This window comes from Rattus norvegicus, chromosome 9, assembly GCF_036323735.1.
Source record: "Rattus norvegicus strain BN/NHsdMcwi chromosome 9, GRCr8, whole genome shotgun sequence".
NCBI lineage: Eukaryota > Metazoa > Chordata > Mammalia > Rodentia > Muridae > Rattus > Rattus norvegicus.
Genome location: NC_086027.1, coordinates 94,212,078 through 94,237,306, shown reverse-complemented (window position 1 = coordinate 94,237,306; position 25,229 = coordinate 94,212,078). Strand labels below are relative to the sequence as shown.

The 25,229-nt window shown below is 42.8% G+C and overlaps 1 protein-coding gene across 1 annotated transcript in view; it reads right to left on the bottom strand.

Annotated features, from left to right (window-relative positions):
• Window positions 1-4,088: 4,088 nt before the first annotated feature.
• The window catches only part of Psmd1 (proteasome 26S subunit, non-ATPase 1), a 75,248-nt gene continuing 54,107 nt past the window's right edge, over window positions 4,089-25,229 (bottom strand). The window contains exons 19-25 of the mRNA NM_031978.2: window positions 16,601-16,703; window positions 14,925-15,094; window positions 12,515-12,607; window positions 10,876-10,962; window positions 9,870-10,016; window positions 6,467-6,620; window positions 4,089-4,305 (exon numbers count right to left, since the gene is read on the bottom strand). Coding sequence (NP_114184.2) covers window positions 6,474-6,620; window positions 9,870-10,016; window positions 10,876-10,962; window positions 12,515-12,607; window positions 14,925-15,094; window positions 16,601-16,703 — 747 coding nt within the window. The 3' untranslated portion in view covers window positions 4,089-4,305; window positions 6,467-6,473. The remainder of the gene's footprint in view (window positions 4,306-6,466; window positions 6,621-9,869; window positions 10,017-10,875; window positions 10,963-12,514; window positions 12,608-14,924; window positions 15,095-16,600; window positions 16,704-25,229) is intronic.

Genomic DNA, 25,229 nt, shown 5'->3' with positions numbered 1-25,229 from the left:
TTTGAAAATCTGCCTTGTCCCAGAGCAAACCCAGAGTCTGCCTCCAGCTGGTAGTGTCTCAATATGGAGTACAGTGGAGTCTGGTGTCTGGAAGGGGATATCTCAACCCCAGCCCAATCTCTGGAAGGGGCTATCTCAATCCCAGCCCTCTACTCACCCACACTGCTTCAGGAAGCTGTCAGCTCGGCTAGACAGGGGAGGCTATTTGTTTTCTCTGCCTGCTCAGCCCTTACATGGCCTTATAGGGTAGAGGCTGAGCACTTTGCAGAGGCCAGGCCTGCTGGGAGAATAGGCCCGAGAGCTACCTGGGTACCCCACTGAGTGTGCTGATCTGCCACGAGTCCCCACCTTCTCGGTGTGCCCCTTTAATAACATGCTTAGTACTATTCTCTCTCCTATCTAAAAAGGACATTTCTAGATAACATACCCGTACGTTTGCCTACCACCTAACTTACCTTAGCGTTTTGTGTGTGGGCGCTTTGCCTGTGGGTTTGCTTGTGTGTCTGGTGCCTGTGGGGGTCAGAAGTGGGTGTCAGGTGCCCTGGAACTGGAGTTACAGACAGCCTGTGAGCCGCCATGTGGCTGCTGGGACTTCAACCCAGGGCCTCTGGAAAAGCAGCCGGTGCTCTTAGCTGCTAAGTCATCTCTCCAGGCCCTGCCCCTGCTTAAAAACGAGCAATCTGTGTGCTGGCGAGTACAAGTTTATCTGGAGATGGCGGGGAGATGGCTGAGCTTGGAAAGGCATTTGCCACTAAATCTAAGCTTGATCTTCCTGGACCCACAGGCTGAGAGAGAGAATCAAAACCAACTCCGACCCGTCTTTCTCTAATCTCTTGCTAAGGGAAAGTGGGAGTGCCTCCCAATGGTGGCAGGTGTAAGGTTGCAGAGGCACAAGACCACCAAAGTATCTTTGTTCATTTCTTCCTGTCACCTTCCAGTGATGGTAGGGTCCACAGACACCATCTGCACATGCAGGGAAAAGCCAGGGTTCTTCAAGCACAAAGTCAAATGAAAGTCAGTCTTCAGCAGAGACATTCATTCAGCGCAGGAATGAGAAGAGGCATCAAAGGTTGAAGCCCCTGGAGAAGCTGGCTTCAGGGCAGATGCATTTATCATCTGTGCTCCTGGGACTCCAGACTGCTGCCTGCTCAGCTGTGCTTCCCAATTACGGTTTGTTTTGCTTTTTGAGACAGGCTTTATGTAGCACTGGCTGTCCTTGAACTCATAGCTCTGCACCTTCCCTCTGCTCTCCCTAGTGCTTCGGTTAAAGGCATGTGGCCAGTTCCAATTACCATTCTTTCCATCCACCTGCATCTGTAGCTCAGGCTGGCCTCCACTCAGAGGCCCACCTGCCTCTGCCGCCCGAGTGCTGGCATTAAAGACCTGTGTCAAGCCCAGCCAATTACCATTCTTAGTGCTGGGATCCTTGCATGCGGTGGAATATGCTTGAAAGTCTAGTATAACATTTGGGAAGCGAGACAGGTGGGTTGTGAGTTGATGGTGAGACTGGAAAATAGACAGGAGCAAGACAAATGCAAAAGGTCTTAACAGACAACAGAAAACAAATGTGAGAGACGTTAGGAAACAAGGCAATGGATGATGACATATTGTGAAGGCAGGAGGCCTTATTTGGCCCTAACTTGGTGGAAAAAAAAAATCAGGGATGGTTTCCTAGAGGAAGTCTCCAAAAACAGACACTTAAACCACTGAAGATGGTCCTTGGCTTATAATTTGGTTTATCACACCTCAATTTTATAATGTGAGTGATATATCAATACAACTGTTGTTTACATTTTGGCCATGGGTCTCTCCTGAGCTAGTGATGTGTAGTCCAACCCTCTGGAAATGCTGGGTGGTAGCATCAAGCCACAGCTCCCTGTAAGCCACACAGGTAGTCAACTGGTTCTCCTGGGTGGTCTTGTGTTGCTAACCTACAATGTACAGTAGATGTATAAAACATATATTCAACTTACCAGATTTATCAAATACAAACCAACGTGAGTCAAGAAGCATCCACCTATCAGATCTAGAGGTAAAATAGTGGAGTTGGGCTAGAGACAGCTCAGCAGTTAAGAGTATGTATCGTTCTTGCAGAGGACACAAGTCCAATTCCCAGTATCACTCAGAGAGCTCTCAAGTGCCTGTAACTCTAGTTCCTGGGGAATTGGATACTTCTAGCCTCCATAGGTCTGTCTGTCTGAATAGTCTTTGATAGTGAAGTCCAAAGAGTTGTACATTAAGGTAGAGGCAATGGCATAGGCAAATGTCAGGTGACGAAAACTGGGAAGGCACTGAAGCAAATGAGAGGCCACAGAGATGAGCAGCCAAGGGCCTTGGGCAGATGCTCAGGTAACAGGCGCTTTGGAGCTTACAGCAAGCTTTTAAGCAGGACACCAGCATGATTTACAATGCTGGCTTTGGAGAAAGGATTAGAGTTGCTGAGTCTGGACGTGGACTCACTTGGGGTAGTGAGCAGTGGTGAAAGAGAATGGAGTTGTGGTCACCGTGGAGATTCAGAGCTGAGTCAAGGGTGAAAGCTGGGCCTCTGGTGTGGGCAGCAAGGTGGAGGTGTGGACATCAGTTCAAAGCAGTAGAGAAGGCTGGGTATAGTGTGCTTGGATATCCTATCTATGCTCCTGGGACATCCGGGATGAAGATGCCCTGCTACGGAAGTTGGAGGTTTATGTCAGGAGCACGAGAGGGGTATGGATGAAGATAGTGTGGGATAGAAATGTTCTTAGACAAAGCAGAAAACGAGAACCAAAGGACAACTTTGAGGGCTAGCAGTTATGGTGGTCGTAGCTGGCAGGACCTGACCAAGTGACAACAGATTCCTGCACAACGAGTTGTCCAAATTGAGTCCAACACTTGTCCAACCTGTGACATGAAGGGGAAATTCAAGCCAGGAGGAGAACGAGAGCATGCCACAGGAGTGACAGGGAGGACTTCTCTCTGCTTCCCAGATGGGGGTCTTGCAATGTAGTTGAAGGTAGCCTTGAAGTTTCTATCTCCAAACCTCAACCACCTCCTGGGATAAAAGGACCCGGTTCATGAAGAGAAGTTTGAGAAGGCAGGAATCCTTTATCTTGTAGAGGGGTTATAGATCAGGTTATTTCTGAAACTAAAGCATCTACTTCCACCTCTTGTTATGTAGCCCAACCGGTCTTTCACCCTGGAGAGAGGTGACCCAATGACATCTGGGCAGAACTGCCTTCCCTCTTCCGTTTCTTGTACCAGGCCCCCAACTTCTATCTCCTAGCCTGTCCACAAGTGACTTTAGTCCGCTGTCGGTTCTCAGCACTATACATTCCCCAATAAATCTATGAGAAAAAAACCCCAAAGCCCACCAAGGAATAGTCTCCCGATCCAAGTGCAATTTTACATTGCAACCTGCACTTTAAAGGTACCATCTGCTCAATCCTCGAGGGCACTGCCTAGCAAGAATCCTTTCTTCCTTAAGTAGGCTAACTTGTCAGGCTGGTGAAAATACCACCTCTTCCCAGACTACTGTTTTGGATGACGGCATCCTCAATTCACTTCGGTTCTTGATCACTTCAAAGATTAAGGGAAATGTAAGAGAGAACTGTCTGAAATGTGAGCAACATTATGAGCTTGAACAGGAAGGGCATAGCTAATGAGAGGCTAGGAAATTAGATCATTTCTTTTATAGAATCATCCGATACTGAGGAAACAGGGGTTTACAAAGGAGGGGATACAATGAAATTACTGTGTGGAACCACCCTTGGGAAGCAGTAAGCTTTAGAGTGGACAGATGAGTGCATTAGGGCTGACCTCTCTAGAACTGTCTATTCATTTCCCTCCAGAGTTTGAGGATGTCTTTTGGGCAGGGATACAGCTCACAGCTCAGTGGTAGAACTTGCTCAGCATACAGAAAACCCTTGATTCTGTCTCCAGCACTGCCACGGAGTTCCTCCAAAACAGTCTCCTAAATTTAAGTCAAAGAATCAAAGCTCTCCTGCTTCAGCTGCTTAAGTGCTGGGGTTATAGGCAGGTGACGTTGGCCCATTAGCTTATGGTGGAATATCCATAAAAAAACCAAAACCACAAGAAAAACAAATCAACTGAAGTCTTGTCAATGTGGAGATTTTAATATATTTATTTGAAAACCAATTTTGTGAAAGAGAACACTGAACAGTCAGAATCTTCTCAATCAAAGACTCAGGACACGGGTTCCTTATGTCAGCGTAGGCAATGATGTGTGGATCGAGCGGGTCTCAGCGTGGGTTCCCTCACGACATTTCAGTGTGTGCCAGGATAGTCATCTACAGCTGAGCAGGTGGGATCCTGGGAAAGCGAAAGTGGCAGAAGCTGGCATTGTCCTTTATTCAAACTTTTTTTCTTTAAATTACTACTTGGAATCTAAACCCAGTTCCTGCTTGGCATCTACAGGCCTGTTGGGCCAATTTGTTACTATAGTTAGTCTCCGAATTCCTAACAAATCAGGTATTTCAATTTCATCCTTTAAAAACCTTTAGCTGTGTACTTTGCAGTCACTCCATCTGGAACTATGGGATCAGGCTGGTCTCAGTGAGGCAGTGGAGCGGCCGGTGAGCCACCGTGGTACGGACGGAGAGATCCCAGTACACGCGTGCCGCAGGAAAGCTGAGGCTGAGAGATCAGGGCAGTGCAGGGCAGAGCACACAGGACCACCTTCTACTCTCCGAGGCAGGATTACATCATGGAACCAACGGCAGGGCTGGGCTTCAGTTGCTAATCAGTGTATGCTAGATTTGCAACTTGTATGTTCTGTGTGTGCGTTTCTGGGGCTGACCTCAGGCCCTTGTGTAGGGCCAGTAAATACTCTATCACTGACTACATCGCCAGCCCAAAATGCGTTTTTTTTTTTTTTAATATGACTGTGGTAAATAATTTAATTCTTATGTTCTTCTTTTTACAAAAGTTATTGATTTTGTGAGGGCCTATATTCCGTGGTACCTGTGGGCCACAGCATGCCTCTGGGGGTTGGAGAATGGCATGCAGAGCCAGGACTCTCCACCCACCTTGTGCTTCTCAGGAGTCACCTCAGGCTGCCAGGCTTGGTGGCAGCACCTATAACTCTGAGCACCTCTCTAGCCTCCTGCTTTCTTCAAAGAGTAAAACAAATTCATATTTTTCTGAGAATGCTTGTTAGGTTAGTGAAATCACAATGTATCTTTCCTGTGTGTTTTCAAATATGTGATTATAAAAGAAAATGAGGGAATTCAAAGTGACAAATTAATACAATAAGATTACTTCAAGTTTTAGAAACTAAGGATCCCTCCTCCACTTTTGGTTTAAAATAATTTACTTTTATTTTCTGTTGTCTGGCGTTTTGCCTGCATCTGTGTCTGTGTGAGGTATCAGGTCCCCTGGAACTGGAGTTCCATGTGGTTCTGAGCAGTTGGTGGTCTAACTGCTGAGCCATTGCTCCAGCTCTCTGCCTTAGTTTTAAACGACTGGAGGACTAATTTTCTGTAAACCAGAGCTGTGTCTGTGATGAAGTCTGACTCACTCCAAGGTCTTGAGGCCGTGTGTCTTAAGGACATCCCATGTTTATAACTCCTGAATACAGGAGCGTTAACTATCGCTCCAGCACTAGAATTACTGCCAAGGGGACGAGGGGAGATGGGAGCCAGTGGGAAGCCTATGCCTACAAACACCTTTAATCCCAACACTCAGGAGGCAGAAACGGTGGATCTGTGAGTCTGAGGCCAGCATGATCTACATAGTGAGTTCTAGACCAGCCAGGGCCACACAGAGAAACCCTGTCTCAAAAAACAAATAAATAAAGGACAACAACAAAAAAGAGGAAACAAAGGTGACTCATGGCCTACTATGACTGACCTTACCGGAGAAGCCCACCCTTGAACTTACTGTGAACGAGGCTGGTCTTGAAACTTGACTTTCCTGCCTTCACATTCCCTGGTTATAGGTACATACCACCATGCCTGGTTCTCCTTAGCAATTCTTTCCTGAGTAACAGTTTTATTAATTCTCTGAGAGTTTCACACCACGCACTAGTTTAGCTATTTTTAAGAAGACTTTCTTGGGGCTGGAGAGATGGCTCAGTGGTTAAAAGCATCTGATTTTAGACCCCAGCACATAGGGCAGCAAGTTTAAAACTGTCTGTAACTCCAGTTCCAGAGGATCTGGGGCCCTCGTGCAGATAGGGCACCAACGCACAGAAAAATATATGAATCTTAAAAAAAAAAAAAAAAAAAAAAAGACTTTCTTGTGACAAATCACCAGGATGTCCCCTCTGGGGCCAGCTCCCCACATCCATAGACTTATAAAACAGCCTTCAGAACAGGTGCTCAGAGAAGTGCATATGAGAAAGGTGAGGTCTTAATGCTGTCTGGGTAGATTAGGGGCAAATACAAGGAGGGAAGTGAAGCACACTGCTGCTCTCATAAACACCTGCAAGTGCTGACGGAGGTTCTTCCTGCACAAGAGACAGGTGACTCACCCTGGCCCTAGTCATCGATGTACTCAAATGGCTCTGGGGGCTCTGGCTCCTGCTCCTCCTCTTCAATCTTTGGGCCATGTGCTGCCACGGGTTCCACAAGTTCCTCAATGTCTTCGCTGGTGTCTTTCAGAATTATGATGCCCCCGATGGAGAGCTGTACACAGAGAGGAAACAGAATTAGCTCCACTCACATTTCACGATGCTCTGCCATCTAGAGCAGGGGCTTGTTAAGTGACCCTCAACACCTGATGTGCAAGGAAAAGGCTGAGGGAGAACTAATTACACTAGCAAAACATAACTCCTCTCTAGTGAGCATGGTGGGCCATGTGAGCTGCTCTATGTGGCTGCTGCATCCCAACTGAAGACGTGTTTCTCAGCTAAAGAAATTCTGACTGTGGGCAAATGCTTATTGTCCCCACACAGCACTCTACTGCCTTCCTATTACTCAAGACAGTGATCTTGGATAAGCAACTTCATTACCACCCCAGAGCTTTTAAAATGTGGAAAAGCTACTTCCAACCTGGAGACACGCACCCCCACCCCCATAAGACTTTTATTTTATGTGTGTAGGTATTTTGTCTGTATGAATGCCTGTGTATCTGAAGAGACTATCCTGGATCCTCTGGAACTGCAGTTATAGACAGTTGTGAGCTGCTATATGGGTTTAGAGAATAGAACCCGAGTCCTCTGTAAGAGCAACAAATACCTCTAGACCATTGTTATGAGTGTGTATTACAGTTCTTGTTGTGCTCCTAGCTTTTAATGGCTAAATCAACTTCCTAGCCCTGTATTAGTTTCCGAAGCACCCTAGTCTGTATTTGTGACATTCCAGAAAATCTACAAATAAAAGGCCATTTTTTTCTCTCCAACAATTCCAGAATGTCAGAGAAAATAATAAATATGACAGACCTCTGAGTGTTCTTACTATAATCTAGAAAGCACTATAATGTAAGCAATGAAAAACCAGATGCAAAGCCAAAGGAAAGCAGACTGTAGCCGCAATTCTATTAAGGCCTCCTCCGCCTATTAGCTGATGGCAAATCCAAACCCCAAACTTTCAGCCCTCTCTGGCGTGCGCATCTTATTCTATTTGCTTGCCTGTGTCAATGGGAAGCTGCTCTCTGTAATTAAATCAGTCGGCAGGGGCAAGGCACATCTGGAATGAGCGTGCTTCTACAGAGCATATTACTGGGACGGAAGCAGCACAGGTCATTAGTGACGTGACTCACATGGGTTAAGTATCTGTGCAGTTGACCCTAATCTGATTTCACTCATCAAGGCTCTGCCCTGGCTGCTATCAAACTGGTGTGACTTCAAGCCTTTCTAGACCATCTCCCCCTTTAACACATGCATTCACACTAAAGAATCTACAGCTCACTCTTGTAAGGTTTGCTTTTCTTGGGTTGGGGATTTAGCTCAATGGTAGAGCGCCTGCCTAGCAAGCGCAAGGCCCTGGGTTCGGTCCTCAGCTCCGAAAGAAAAAAGAAAAAGAAAAAAAAAAAAAGGTTTGCTTTTCTTGAGAAGAATGTATTCTAAGGAAGAACTCTGCCTTGACAACCAAAAACCCAAGAACAACAGAGAACATGGCCACTGTCCCTGTCCTCCATGGCCTGAAAGTTTATGTGAACCTTCTAGTGGAACAATGGAGAGGAGCTTCCACACAGAATGAAATGTTCACATTCAGAAGACAACTTCCAAGTTCTGGAAACCTGTAGCTGTGTGTTCTAACTTTTACTATATGCTTGTCAGAAATGAAACGATCTCATTCACATATGCAGCACAACCCACATATCCAGAGCTGTTTATGGGTATGTCACACTTTAGGTTGATTAATGCTTCTCATGCTGTGAAAAAGTTCATCTGCTAAGGAGAAGATATTCTGTTGTCTAAAAGCAGAGTAGGGACATTATCATAGTGCTTCTTTTTCTTGAGGGGGGCACTAAGGCAAGGTATGCATCCTTGCTTGGCTTGTAGTTTACACTCAACTCACAGAGATCCACCTGCCTCAGTATCCCAGGTGCTGGGATAAGGAATAAGCCACCAAGCTTCACAGTGCTCCTTTCAAATGCACCATCTGAGGAACACAGTCATTGTGAGTAGGGTGGGTTAATGGGCGATATCTTTCTTCAATGTTCTTACGAAGGAGTGGTCTTTCATTAAGATAAGAAAGAATTCACGTAATATAAAATGTACTCCTTTAATGCATAACACTTAATACATTCACAATGTAGTAAGAGGTGTGCGGTCACCTCTACTAAACTTGTGATCACCTGCATCAACCTGAAGGAATCCTGCACCCACGACAGGAAAATCAAGCAGATTTAAGAAAATTGGATCAGGAGTAGCATTACAGGCTATGTCTATAATCTCAGCACTCAGGAGCCCTAGTCAGGAAGATTGACCATTGGCTCAAGGCCAGTCTGGGCTGCAAAATGGGTTCTAGGCCAAAGTGGACTAAGAACTTGTCTCAAAAACACAAAACACAAAACAAAATAAGAAAAAAAAATCACCAAAAACCAAAACAACAAAAAACTTGAACGATCAAGACAGTATTCTGCTAAAGTTTATGGTAAGTATTTTATCATTTATGAATGAGAATGTCACCACAAGCTCATGTGTTTGACCACTTGGTCCCCAGATGGTGGTACGTTTTGGGAAAGCATGGATCCTTTGGAATGCAGGGTATAGCTGGCAGACATTGGGGCAAGCCTTGGGTGTCACAGACTAGGTTGCTTCCTGACCCCTCTTCTCTTCCTAGTGTCCTAAGATAAGAGGAGCCCCTCTCTCACTCACTCCTGCTGCTACAAACTCCACCAGGACTATTTCACCACGAGGGACTGTATCGTCTCAAATATGAGTCAGAACAAAGCCCCCTGAGCTGGGTCTGTCAGGTATTCTGCCACAGTAATGAGAAAGGTAACCAATATACATCTGTTTCTAATAAGAAGCATTCTGTCTGGGGATTCACTGAATATCACAAAGATCCTTTTTAAATTCTAAATCTCAGTGTGTTTAGGACAAGAGTGTAATTAAGATGGTGATGACTCATTGGCAGGCCCAGGTCTTGTTCCCAGTGCTTGTATATTAGCTTCTTTGATCTGTGCCCCTTAGTGAAGGAGATAATTCCTGTTTTACATATGGAGCAAAGAGAGAAACATTTACCCTAGTGTGTAGTTGTGTTCCCATGTCTGTGACAGGAGAGGGAAAACAGTTCTTAGACTCAGAGAAAAGGGAAGCTCTCTAACAATGAAGCCGAGGAGATCGCTCGTTTTTGCTAACAGCACTTTTTTTTTTAAAGTACTCGTGACTTTGCTCTAAAATACTTTGGGGATTTATCCTCTTCTGTCAGTCTTGCCTACCTTACAGATTAATACCCCAAATACAGCTACCATGGAGAACTTACTGGCTTGAAGGGTTGGTATCTGCAGGTCTCTGTCATACTTAAGACCTTCAGCTGGGCAGGCATGACCCGTGCTGGATTATCCAACAGCTGGAAGTTTGGTTCCGGTTCTTTTTTCTTCTCTTTCTCTTCCTTCTTTTCTGCTTCGTCCTAGGATAGGAGAAATGCAGTCAGCCAGGAGTCACTTCTGCCTGCTAAGTTTATAGGACACTGTTAGGTGCAAAAGGTCGTGGCAGATAAAAGTACAACTAAAATGACACCAACTCTACTTAGGGATGAGAACGGTATGGATCATTTTAAAGGACGAAAAGGATTTATCTACCAGCAGAGCTCAGAAGAGGGTATTTAAATGGATAGACCACCATCCATTTCCCCGAAAGCCTTTCTTCATCAAGTCACTGCCTACTCAGAACTGTTTTCAAAGCCTAAATTAGCTGTGACCTTTTCTATGAACTCATTCCTGTTGTACCCTACCTAACAAATGGACACTGTTATGGTCGGAATGTGAAATTCCCTCTGTAAGCTCATGTGTGTGAATATCTGGGAACCTCTAGAGCCTAACTGGTTGAAGGGATGGCCCAAGGGACGAAGAGCAGCTGTGTGGTTAGCCTGAGCTCTGCTTCCTGATCAAGGCATGAGCAAGGCATTCTGCAAGTTCCTACTGTCAAAGACGCAGCTCTAGACACCATGACTCCCTGCCCTGAAAGGCTGATTCCCTTAAACCATGAGCCAAATCCTCTCTAGCGATGCTTCCAGTAGGTATTCTCTCAGAGCAACAAGAAAAACTAACACAGACATGGTTTTCTAGAGTCTCTTTCAAATATAATGATATGCATCTGTATGCTGGAAACAGAGTAACTAAGTGAAAAAGCTAAGAGCAAAGTACAGCAGTGTGTAGGTATCTGAACGATGATGGTGATGATGATGATGACGATGATGATGATGACGACGATGATGGTGATGATGATGGTGATGATGATGACCCACATGACCACTGAGGTATACCTACCACTTCCATCTTCTCCTCCTCCTTTTTTTCTTTTTCTTTTTCTTTTTTTTTAGCTTTGGCAGTAATAGACAACACAGCGGTGGAAACCTGGAGACAGTCAAAGGGTACAAGACTGTTAGAATCTCTTCCCTACATACCAAGAAAGGAGCCCAAAGAGAAGAGCTCCACAGCATCCTTGACTCCTGTGAGTAACTATAAACACAAATCCACTGAGAAGAAAAGGGAAAGCAAGCTGGATGATGTCAAGGCACATCATGCTTAGCTACTGGGGCTGTGTCCAAAACAACCATCTTTTCTGATCTAAGTTGGCTGTGAATTTGCTATCCTCTACTTCTGAGGCAGACTTGAGTGCTATATCTTTTTGACTTCGTGGGTAAAGCACTGGAAAATTCTCCATCATAGAGATATTCTTACAGCAAGATATCTTGTAATGGTAATGTACAATGAGAGAAGTTACCTAGGTGTGGTCTTCCTTGATGGATCTCACTTGAAATCAAAGGTGAAACAAGACTTTGAAAATGGGGTAAAATAAAGATGTTGTGAAAGATATTCATCACTTGCTACCCTGAATTTATTTAGTTGTAAAATTAACTCTATTTATACACAAAGCTTAACAAAAACAATCAATCAACAATTAAGATAAACACCCTAAAACGAAGAACAATTTTCCCCAAATAAGCATTATGACAGGGTTGCTCGAGTAGAGCACAGCCAGTACAGCTATGCAAATATATTCATTACTTTTTATTATGTATTAGTAAACGTGCTAGAAAACTGTTGAACTTAGTTTCATCCATTTTCAAAAGGCAAACCAGGTAATATACCTGAAAATAAATACCGCGAATTACTTCTGACCACAATTCTGCACCCACTACCCTAAGTGACAGACACACTTGCATAAGAGCACAGTATGTACACAAACATTTTTATTGTAACCTCACCGGTAGTGTATTAACCAAAAAGTCCTTAAGTGTACATCATATACAATACTACTGTATAGATATGGCTCTGCAGCTCTGGGAGAAGTCACATTGAGATTAGCACGTAGAGAACAGCAGCAGCTTTAGTGTAAGAGGTTCTCATAGCAGAGCAAACTTTCAGGACCCACACACTGGAACTCTTGGGCCATAGCACTGGGATACCAAGGCAGGAAAAGGCCCTTTACTCTATTTAATCTAATGTTAGCTGGCACCACAAGTGTTGCTTCAAATAGATGCCCTCTTCTGGACACATACACAGACAGATAGACACACAGACCAATAAGGCAGAACAGGGCTGACCAGATGGCTCCATGGTTAAGAGCACATATTACTCTTCCACTCCAGCTCCAAGGGTGTCTCTAGCCCTACAGCCCACACTCACACAAACACCCACAGTCACATAATTAAAGCTGTGCAGCAGGACAGTCTGTATCCTTAATCTTTGTACATGGGGGCAGAGTTAGGTGGATCCCATGAGTCTGAGGTCAGTCTGACATACTATCTAGTACTAGGTTAGCCAGGACTCTACAGTGAGACCCTACTCCAACCAACCAACCAACCAACCAACCAACCAACCAACCAACCAACCACATTTAAAAGCTGCATCACGTAGTCAGTAGCTTCTCCAAGAACAAATGTTAAAGACCCAAAGAGCATACCTTTTCCTTTTCTTTTTCTTTTGGAACTTCCAGAGGGGCAGGGTATGCGAATGTGGATGGTTTACAATTTGATTTATATTGAACTTTCGGCATCTAAAGAAAGAAGACACTCAGGTTCTTTCCATGGCAATAACACCAAGATTTATGTATTCTGTTTACAACAAGCACACTGGCACAGAGAGATGGAAAGTCTCCATGCAAGCTGAGGCTAAAGTTCAACGGTACAACTGTCCCATGTTAGCACTCCATGGAAAGCACTGTCAGTTAGTTTTGGTACTTAGTTCCCTACAGATCCTAAAGCTTTGCCGCTGAAAGGCATCATTTTCTCTTGTGTTTCCTCACAAACCTCTGGTGTCAGGGGGTTAAGTCCTACTCACGCTGTGAGCGCATGGGGACAACTGTCAGCCCCTTTGTAAAGAGTTATATATATATATCCCTTCTGAACTTCCACGACCATTCCTTGTGCCGCACTGACAACTTATTAGTCTGTAGACACTGCCCATAACACATAATCACGCTTTCTATTTCTAACACGGGCTAATGCAAGACAACCTTGTATTACTTAGAACACGCCTGCTGTCTGGCCTGACTCTTCTTTACTTGCGTTAGTTAAAAGATGGACTTATCTTCTCTATCTCACTTTCACTGTGAAGATCGAAAACAAAATTGTTTGGCAGACTGTAAGCCTCTAAAGATTACATAGGTTTAATTTAATGTCAAATATTAGGGATTAGGAAAACAAAATATTGTTTTGAGAAATTAAGATGCTAAATATTTGTAAAAGTGTGCAGTTTTAATAGTGAAATACTTAATTAAAAAATAGTTGTATAGCTATAATAAAAGTAGTAATATAACAGATTACTCAATTAGGACAAATTTGAGCTTAAAAATTTTCCACTGTAAAATCTTAACAAAACATCTTAACCACAGTGATGATTGAATGTAAGAGGTATTTAAAGGAGAACAGGCTGCCCCATCAGGTCACAGGACTGAGAGAATTGTGACTACAAACACTGTTGGAAGTGTGACCGAAGGCTGCATGACAGGGCAAGGAGCCCCTGAAGCTTTTAGCCTTTGTGATCAGTTTTGCTCTGTCAGACTCCCTGACCCCTCACTGGTGGCCTTGGTTTCTGTTACTACTAAAAGGGTATCTTCCTGTGGTACTCTTCCTTACACTAACAATTCCTTGTTAAGTAGGCATGGGGGTCCTTGTGCTCACAGATAAACACGAGGGGACACAGGAATGCCAAATACAGAGTTGTCTCTTCAAAGGGAGAAAGAGAGGTGTATGGTCTGTTTTCGCCTGGCCACCGACCTCTGTGCCTCCTCTACCTGTGTGGTTGGAGACTACAATGGCTCCTCTCCCAGACCTTTATCATGCATGAGCCTGCTTTTCTCAGTCAGTCTAAGGAACATCAATCTGTGGAACATATATTTATGGAAAATATGGACTTTACAAAGACTTTATAATCTAGTTAACGTCTTAAGCTTTGTTATGCATATGGAATTGAGTTAATTATCACCAGGAAAAATTACACCAAGCTACACTGTGCTTAGAAACAGTTTGTTGCCTGAAACAAACAGCTCGGGGTCAGACTCTCCATGTTTGAACCAGTACTGGCTACTGAACTGTGTTGAGCCAAACTGCCTTCTTTCTTCCCATGGACCATAACCCTGTTGGTGTGGTGGCTGTAGAGAACCCCACAGTACATGGCTGAGGTGTGTATTGCCTCAAACTTTATCCCTCACTAATTAGTTAGTCTTTCTTGTTCAGACTGGTGCAAAAGCACTGCCCATGTTTCTTCTAACATCACGACAATTCTCTTTAGGAAAAACTGTTATTACCCTCTTAAAAGCTTTCACCAGCTCTTGCAGCCTTTGGGTTAAAGTGGCCTAACATGGTAGCATAAGCCTGGGATTCCAGCACTCTGGAGGTTAAAGTAGAGGGATCCTGAGTTCAGAGATCACTAAGTATACAGAATGACTTTCTGCTTTCCAAACAAAAAATGCTAGCCAGGCATGGTAGCACATGCCTTTAATCCAAATATTCTGGAGGCAAAGGCAGGCAGGTCTCTGTGAGCTCAAGGCGAGCCTGGTCTACAAGAGAATGGAATTCTAGGGTAGTCAGGGTTACATAATGAGACCTCGTTGCAAAACAAAACCCAAACCACCCCACCCAGTACACAGAATAGCTTATAAAATCTCTTCACATGTTTGTATTAAACATCCTACCCCATCATTCCCTCTCAAAAGATGTGTCCAGAATTATATACCTAGTAAGAGAAGATTATTTATAAACTGCCCACAGACATACTCTATTCTGTAAGGGCTCAGGACTAACTCGTATTGAAGGGGAATGTGGTCATCTATGATAAGAGTATCCCACAACGCTGAGGACTGACAGACATACCTTTAAATCCTTGTTAAGGCCGATGACACAGGTAGGAGTATAAGCCAATGATAGGAAGTGTGAAAGGGGAAACCAGAACCAGAACTGGGTAAAGACAAGGACGCCAACCACAGAAGGCATATGAGTGTGCCCAGTCCTGGACTGTAAGGAGATTGTGACATTATGACCACCTGCAGAAAGAGAAAGACCATGAACAGAGCGACCCATTAAGATGTCAATAAGCATTTCTAGGTACTGCACTAGGGAAGTAGCTTGTGGTTCATTTATTTATTGTTTTGATTAGGATCTCACTCATCAGTTCTGGCTGTCCTATAACTCATTATGTACACCAGGTTGGCCTTGAACCCTGAGATCTGACTGCCTCTGCCTCCAGAGTATTGGGGTTAAAGATGTGTACCGCAGTACCCAGTGACTTATTTACGTGTGTTTGCCTACATGTATGTATGTATACCATGTGGGTACCTGATGCCCACAAATGAAGAAGAGGGTGTTGAATCCTTGGAACTCAAACTACATGTGGTTTTGACCCATTTGATGTGGGTAGGGGCGGCTGCACTTGGGGCTTTGCAAGAGCAGAAAGTGCTCTTAACCACTGAGCCATCTCTTCAGCCTCACAAAAGAAAAGCTCTAACAATTTAATTTTTAATTCAACACGTTTTCCGAGGAAGAACATGATAAACAGTGAAATCAGCTGCTTCTGATCAGAGGTTTTACTGTACGAGGGTGAACAGTTTAAAACCCAACTTGTTCTGCCTCTTGCCGCAGTCTCTAGACTATCCCTTTGGGGAGTAGGGAAAAATACAGTTTGAAAGCCACCGAATTCGAGTGAAGATTCAAGTCATCAACTAAAGAGTTGGATTTTAGCCAGACATAGTGGCACCAGTGCTTGGAGGCTGAGATAGAATTGGCTTGAATTTGAGGTTAACCTGGACTAATAGTGATTCCCATCCCAAACAAAATTCCAAGCTGGAGGTCACTGGGCATTTTACTAAGTGAATAGAACTATTCTGACTTCTCTCCAATATATGTAATCCTTCTAACACTATCAGGCAGACATAAAACAAGAAAGAGGAAGAGAGAGAGAGAAAAGAGCTTGAACTTATAGAACTGTTATACAAAGACTAGGGCCTGCTGAGCGTGGTGGCATACACTTGTGTCAGTTGCTTGTGAAAGGTTGAGACAATAGGATAGTAAAAGTCAACTGGGAAAACTTACAGAACATGTTTCAGAATAAATCATAAAAAGGGGTGATGCTGCCGGGCAGTGGTGGCGCACACCTTTAATTGCAGCACCCAGGAGGTAGAGCAGGCGGATCTCTGAGTCTGAGGCGAGCTTGGTCTACAGAGCTAGTTCCAGGACAGCCAGAGCTACATGAGGAAACACTGCCTTGAAAAACAAACACACGACAACAAAATCCCAGGTGCCGAGTGTGATCACACTAACACTCGAGTCTTCAGCAGGGAGGCAGGAGGGGCACGGTATCTGAGTGCAGGGAAGGAGTAACACTCAAAATATACATTTGTGCTTGAATATCTGAAAACTCTTTCTGCAAACCACACTTCAAATTTTACTCTGGAGTAATTTGCTTCAGACTCAATTTCCATGATGTCACACAGAGCACTGGATTAGCTGTTTCATTAGATTTACATAATGTATCTAGACCTAAGAACCTTTACCTGCATCCAGTATGCCTTGGGCCAGAATAGCGCCAAATTTGGCCATGACATCATCATGCTTGTCATTGATGACTTTGGAATACAGCTGCCGGAACTGGTTTACCTGAAGAAGCAAGAAGAGTAATTACAGACTCTGTGCATTTGTTGTGTCATTAAAAAAACACCCAATGACTGCACTAATGGTACTGAGACCCAGTTCTCAATTTCAAAACATTTAAAGACAGACCAGATGTGAAGGCAGAACAGTTCTGTGTTTGAAGTCAGTGTTCTGACTTCCTGGTGTGGGAGCACTAGCTGCTTTCAGTCCTCACTCCACAGTGCCTGATTCAGACCCAGGGGAATGCTGAATAAGACTTCACTGCACCAGCCAGTCAGCAGGCCCAAACAGTCCCAGCAAACACTAAGGCTTTGCTGCACTTTGAATTACAGCTATGCTGCTTACTGTCAACCGAGCAGATTTCCTAAGAGACACAGCCCTTCCCTTCAGTTCTACCTTAAGTAAACTACCTGTCCCCCAGCTTGTGTGAATGTGTTCGCAAACATTAAAGATGTGTATGCTGAATGCACACCAGTTTCTAAAGACTTGCGAAAATCAAGTATAATTTGATTTGTGGTGAGATTACTAGTAATTTTGTTTGCTTTAGAGTTTTCCTGAAATTACAATATATTATTTTCACATAAAAATGCTTCTAAACTGTTCATAATGAATCAAGTGGTTTCTGTAACTGTTAGGTGGAGATGGCCCTATCTTATGCTTCTTCCATGGCTTACACTTCCTTGTTTTCCCGACAGTGCTTTCAAATGGTAGGCACTCAGGAAGAAGTCTGCTTGGTCAAGAAGCACATGATCATGGAGCTCCCCAAATCTGCCAAAAGCAGAAAACACCAGATTTGAGTTTCCTAATATAACAAGTTTAGCACACATTTTTTCAGAGTCTCTTCTCTGTCTGAAGAGTACAGTGTGATACTGTGGCACAGTAACAGAATCAGACAGCCCGGCATATGACTATCTTTGCTCTCAGAAGATATTTGGGTAAATTACTGGTCTGTCCGTCTGTTCTATGGCCCTTTTCTTTTTATGGGTTTTCTCATAAGGTGGCCCAGGTCTCAAACTCCTGAGCCCAAAACAATCCTCTTGCTGAAGCCTCCTTAGTAGCTGGGGCCACAGGCACAGACCTCGCCACCGCTGCTCTTCTGAGCTTTAGTTTTCCCCTTTCTTTGAGGATTATAGCATTTACCTCATCCATGTTCTAAAGACGACCTGAAGTAACTGTGCTCACAGATGGGGTATGGGCTTGCTTGTTCAGCAAGCACAGACATCTTATACCCTCTAGACTACTACCTTTGCCATTTATATACTGCTAATAAACAATACTCCTTAAAAATGGCTCGGTTTTACTCCCAGGCAAGAACAAGATGCATGCGATCACTACTGAGTCACCCTTCCAGTCTCACCGCTTCAAAACTATAAAATACAGCATGATTAAATCTTCACCGAGTTCCCAATTAATTTTAAATATCCTAAGATTTGATGTTTTTACTCTGGCTCAGCAGGTCAAATTCCTTTGATTCTGAACTCATTTTAGATGAATACTTACATTACCTTATAAAGAATGGAAAATTTGTGCTCTAAAGGTTAAAAAAAAATCCCATAAACTTATAAAAAAAGATTAAACAAAACACTGTATGTGCATTACAAAGGAGAATTTAAATATATAACCAAGACTAAACCAATAGAAAAGCATCCAACAAGAAATTGAAAGATGGGGGTTGGGGATTTATCTCAGTGGTAGAGCGCTTGCCTAGCAAGCACAAGGCCCTGGGTTCAGTCCTCAGCTCCAAAAAAAAAAAAAAAGAAATTGAAAGATGGATTTTTAACAGTAAAATTTTGTTCATCACTTTTATTTTTCTAACAGTTTCTTCAGTGTTCACTCTTATAATTCTTATAAAGAGCCACTGTGTTAGTAGAGCAGAGAGTGGACAAAATTCGTTAGGCCAGCTGTGGTCCTCTAGTCTACTCTCTGCTTCCAGATGTCAGGGCTGACAACACATAAAACCATCTGTTGATTCCCATGAGTGCTGAGTTGGGTGACAATCATGGTTTTCTAACTTTACATTTCAGAATCTGATGGCGCCTTGGCCAGGCAAAGAGACACATGCTTACAACCCCGTCTCTTGAGAGTGGAAGCCAGGCTCAACTACATAGGGTACAAGCAGCCTGCTCAAAAAATATAAACCCAAAATATATCCTTCTACAAGGCAGAACGTGTAGAAAATATTAACTTATTTTATATTAAAAGGCAATTAAAATTTAGGCTATTCTGTGATCTACACGTATTAGCTTCTAAAATCCACCCTTTCTAAAGTCATGCATTTAAAAAGTGCATCATGTTCTGTATTTATACCTTATACTATTAGAAAAAACCCAGAAAGGAACACAATTCTCTGGAGTTACTTCTTGTGCAGCGCACACTCCTTTCCCTCCTTCCCGCTTCATCCTGCCTACAGATCTATCTCTGCATGTCAGGAACCAGCCTGGAAGTTTTGATTTTATCTTTGACATTACATCTGTGTCTGGAACACCAACTAAGTATACAACTGAAACTCCTCCCACGAAATCCTCCAGGCCACATGTATTTGGAATTCAGATTTAAAAACTAACATGAGAGCTGCAGGGGTGGCTCAAAGTGAAGGCAGTGGTTGCTTTTCCAGAGGACCTGGGTTTGATTCTCAGCACGCACGGGGCATCTCACAACTGTCTATAACTCCAGTTCTGGGGGATCTGACCCTTTCCTGGCCTCTAAAGGTATCAGGCACCCATGCAGCACATACGCATATTTAAGCAAAACACCCACACATGTATTTTTAAAAGCCAACACGACACACACACTTTGCATTTCTGGTAGGGACTGGAACACTATTCCATAATTGAATTAGTAATTCTGAAGTAGCAAACATATGGACGTTCATAGTAAGCGACTCATTACTAAGTCAGGTTTTACAGTTTAAGGACAGTTAGGTCCTTAAAAGCAAACCTGTACATTTTCAGACCTTCCTGGATTTTGTAGCTTTACTGATTTAATTGTTTCATGTCTAGTTCCTATACATCTCTGTTCAGTTGACTTTGCCCCATACACTCCTATTTTTCTTTCCAAATGACTTGCTATTACTTCAAATTCCACATATCCAAAATAAAAAAACACCCATATTTTCCTTTAACAGTACTCTTCCTGGTCATTCTGTGATCTCACTGTGATGGTTTAAGTCTGAAATGTCTGCACGGCTCATGTTTGGTCACATGTGATGATGCTTTGGGTGGCTGTGGAACCTTAAGGAGGTGAGTCCTAGCTGGTTAAAAAAGGTCACTAAGGAGTAGGCTTTGAAGGCTATAGCAGTTGTTCTCTATCTTCCTAATGCTGAAACACTTTAATACGGTTCTTCACATTGTGGTGACCCCCCCAATCATAAGATTACTTTGTTGCTACTTCATAAGAGTAATTCTGTTATTGCTAAGAATGGTAATGTAAATATCTAATAACAGCATGTCCAGATCCACAGGCTGAGAACCACTGGTGATAGCCACTAGTCTTACTGTCTGCTTCTTGGTCCACTGCTGTGCAAACAGCCACGCCCTCTCCCAAGATACTCTTGCTGTCATAGAAAGAGCCACTCTGCCATGTCTTCTTGCTATGGTGAATTAAAATCCCAGGAGCCCAGATGATTTCCATGAGCTACCTTGTTCAGAGCCACGCAAAGGTGACTAATGCAACTTATTCTCACAATCTCACACATTTTTAGCTTTCATCTTGAATTCATTAGTATTTTAACAATATAATCCCGCCCCTCCTCCCATTTTACTTTTTAAGACAGGATGTCTTTGTGTAGCCCTGGCTGTCCAGGGTGACCTTGCACTCATAGATCCACCTGCCCCTGACTCCAGAGTGCTGGGACTAAAGGCGTACACAAGCCCTGCCTGGCTATGATAGTGTCTTATATCTTAAATATCTTATAAAACTTCATACTAAGATAAATCAGTTCTAGCCTTTGAAAAGAACACTATGTGTGTGTATCTGTCTGTCTGTCTGTCTGTCTGTCTACAGATGTCAGGAGAACAACTTTTGGGAGTGAGGGTTTGAGGGATCAAATTCAAGTTACCAGGTTTGGTGACAACTGCCTATGCTTGTTAAGCCATCTCTCTGGCATAAAGTTATGCATTTAAAATATCTATCATGTTCTGAACGCAAATGTTTTACTTCTGGAAGGGGGAATGAATACTATATAGATCAAGGGAAAAGATTACAGTTCTTTGGATTCATCTCTGATGAATCATGATAACCAATAAAAGCCTAATCTATCTATCCCAACTGTAATTTTATTTCAGAACTAAGAAGGTTGAATCTAACTAAGTGTGGCTACACATGATCCCACTTCTAAAACAAGTACTGGTCAGAGGTGGGAGGAGTCTTCCACCAGACTCCACATTAAATGATATAAGGCAAAGAAGAGACCTAGATTTCATTGTTACTAGTTCTGAATGTACTTTAGGTTTTATTTTATATATGCTGGAGTTACAGAGGTTGGTGAGCTATCTGAAATGTTTGCTGGGACTCAAATTTGGTTCCTCTACTAGAGCAGCAAGGACTTTTAATGGGGAAAGCCATCACCTCTCCAGCCTAAGAACTTATTTTTTTTTTTAAAGATTTATTTATTTATTATATATAAGTACACTGTAGCTGTCTTCAGATACACCAGAAGAGGGCATCAGATCTCTTTACAGATGGTTGTGAGCCACCATGTGGTTGCTGGGAATTGAACTCATGACCTCTGGAAGAGCAGTCGGGTGCTCTTAACCGCTGAGCCATCTCTCCAGCCCCAGAACTTATTTTTATAGTGTAATTTTTCATCTGTTTATATATTGTATTTACTATGTAAATGTTCAAATAAACTTCTCATGGTGGATTTTGTTTAACAAGACAAAAATAGATGATTCACGAAGAGTCACATTTTTGAGAGAAAACAGCTCTAAGAACCCATTAAAAGGTTAAGTGTGACACTCGTGACTTTCTAAATTGTGTGTTACTAATACAGAAATGTGTCTATGATCTGGAATTTATGTTTGTGAGTGTAGACAAGTGAGAAACTGTTAGAACAAAGGCAAAAACATCCTAGTACTACTTAAACAATGTGCAGGCTAAGTGTCAGGGCGTAATATCACATGGACATTTCTGATTTCCATTATGAATGTTACAAAATACCCAAGGTCATTTCCTTTTGCATTCCTTTGAGGAAGGGATGTAATTATTTTAAATTATTTTTATGTATAAATCTCTGAACCATGTATGTGCCTGGTGCTCAAGGAAGCCTGAAGAAGGTGTTGGATCCCCTGGGACTGGAGTGGTTGTGAGCTGCCCTGTGGGTGCTAGGAATTGAACCTGGGTCTCTGGAACAGCAGCCAGTGCTCTTAACCGCCTCTCCAGCTCCAGGAGATAATTCTTAATGCCTTGGCGCTTGCTTTTGTGCTGTTTCCACTAATTTCAAGTACTGACTTGAAAACACAGACCTCTGAGGACTCACTTTGTTCTCTTTGAAAATAGGCATTATCGGCCTTAGTTCTGCTTTTGCAGTCAGCATGTAAACATTTGCATTTTCATAGCCAACTTATATCAATTGCAGGCTGCCAGCTATACGTACATTTCCATTTAAACATTCATAGCTTATTTTAAAATGTACTTTTATCACATAGCATTTGCTTTATGCATCTGTGTGTTTGTGGGTGCATGTACCCACAATGTACACGTGGGTGGAAGTCACAGGGCAACTTGCAGGAGTCACTCTCCCCCACCATGTGGGAACTCCAAGGATCAGGTTGCTGGCAGATGTGTCCCCACAGAGCCATCTCGCCACTGCTATTTCAACATTCTTAATTAGCATTCATTATTTCGATAACAACCTGAAGACAGGAGAGTATTCTAGTTGTTCAGTTAAGACTCCATTCAAGATAACTTGCAATTATTTAAAAAAAAAACAACCCAATTATTTAAATTGATGTACCTTATCTATCTAAATGTGACATTTCTTAAGAGTAAATAAAAAATAAAAGAACAAAAACAAAAAACAAAGACTATAGTTTAAGCTATTTTACCTCAAAAGGATGCTGCCACTGTTAGTTTGAGGTTATGACTACTAAAAAAAACACTGAAATTATTTCTTTTTCTTGGTTTTTTTAATCTGTGTAACCCCACCTCTCTTAGAACTTGTTCTGTGGACCAGGCTGGCCTTAAACTCAGGAGATGTACCTACTTCTCTTTCCCAAGTGCAAAGATTAAAGGTGTGTGTCACCATGGTCAGCTCGGAACGTTTTTCTTTCTTTCTTTGTTTATATAAGGTCTCAAGTAACCCAGGATAAGCTTAGACTTTCTGATGTAGACTGGCTTTGAACTCCTGGGATTAATGGCAGGCACTGCCATAGCAGTTTCATTTCAATTAAATACTTTATTGTGTGGGCATGGTATATATATTGTGTGTGGTATGCCCACACATATGCATGGAGGCTGAGGAGACTGCCAGAGTCCCACTATATCATGCCCTGCCTTGTTCCCCTCAGACAGGGTCTCTCCCTGAACCTGGATCTAGGCTGGCAGCTGTAATCCCCAGGGATCCTCCCATGTCTGTTCTTCACAGCTGGAGTTACAAGTGCATTTGTGGCCATGTGTCACTTTCACAAGGGTGTTGGGGTCCAAACTCAGGCCCCCATTATTACACAGCCAACACTCTAGCTGGTGCATCTCCCCAGCCCCTGGTTTAATCACTGGACTCCATAGCCAGGGTATGAAGACGGCTAAGCAACTGTCTGGTTGACAGAAGAAGCAGTGTGAAAGCCGTACGTGAGGTCCAAGTGCATAAATATTTATATGGCTATTTGAGAAGGTTCATTCTTTAATGACACTGCTCAGCTGGGTCACTTCCAAAGGCTCGGTGTAACATCAAAAGCAGAAATAAAAGCTACTCATATGATAGCTGCTATAGTTAAGAGCACGAAGAAATATGATCTGTGTTTGCAAAGATGTTTATGTTCTAGAAGACATAGTATATTAAGCAAGTTTTGGGAAAAACAGGATGAGAAGTCCGACTGTACGTGCAGTAATCCAACTTTTAGAAACCCTGAAAATGGTTTTGAGAGAGAAGTTCTGGGCAAAGAGACAAAATGACATTGACTGCTCAGAAAGTGAGGTTTGTCAGACAAAGCTGTCTGAGGCAGAAACCAATGCACAGAGAGGCAACTGTGCTCCTCTTTCCAGTCTCCTCTGCTTAAAATAAAGGGATTTATCTGTTGCTGAGGCAGAAGAGAGGCCAATGGTCTTTCCTTTCCTTTTATCTATTTTTTTTCTTTCTTTTTTTCTGAGCTGAGGACCGAACCCAGGGCCTTGCGCTTGCTTGGCAAGTGCTCTACCACTGAGCTAAATCTCCAACCCCTTTTATCTATTTTTTTAAAAGACAAAGTCTTACTATGTAGTTCAGGCTGGCCTTGAACTTGTGACTCTCCTGCCTTAGTCTCTTGGGTGTTGGGACTATATGCGGCATGAACTTTTTTCTGCCTGCATTATTTTGTTTTTAAATGCTTCTCAGATATAAATCTAACTAATTCAAGGCTGCTATAACACTCCAAAAATCTAAGTACAATGGTATGGGCAGAGGTTAAGTGTTTTTCTTTTCCTTTTTTCAGTCCTGAAGATTAAATCAAGGCATACAACCAATGAACTGCACCTCCTAGCCTCATTTAATATTGAGGTGGGTCTTTATTAAGTTGTCCATGCCTGCCTTGAAACCTGTCACCAAGGCAGTGCTGGAACTTGAGAACCTCCCAAGAAGCTGAGATTACAGGTGGACATCACTTATACACTACCGGTGTTGTGGTTCACACTTCTGAATGCATCAAGCACGATAATCTCAGAATACACAAATAAAACACACATACTTTCTGTTCTCAACACAACAAGAGGTCTGGCTGTGCTCACTTTGCATTGCACAGTAAAGACTAGTATGAGGTATAAGACACTGTCATGAGGGAAGTTTTAAATAAGTGCCTCAAACTCTGTTACAGTTAATCCAGAGGAGGTCTATGGAAGACATATGAAGGCGACCTCCTTGAGGAAAGGTGGGCCATCTTTCTCCCTTAGTATACAGATCCACAGAGAGGATTCAGAGGAACCACTTAGAGGACTCATGAACAGAGGTCACTGTGTATGGAATCTGATATCTAAAACTGACAGGAATTAGTCATTAACAGGACTTCCTTCCTGAGTCACTGACACCCTGTCCAGGATTACATAGGAGGGCAAGACTGTAGATACAATTTTTAAAATACTGAGGTTGGATGTACACATAAATCGACTGTAGGTTTCATTGCCTCAGACCACAGAAAAGTCAGACTGTTTGAATTTTCAGTCTCCAACAGAGTAGCAAATCAGTATCTATTTAAAAGCACACAGAGAGGCAAAAACAAAACATCAAAAACAAACAAAAAAAAATCAAATTTTGTTATTTTGTAAGTTATAATTCCTTAAAAAAAAAAAAAAAAAAAAAAAAAAAGATAGCTACTCTGTGTAGCCCTGGCTGTCCTGGAACTCACT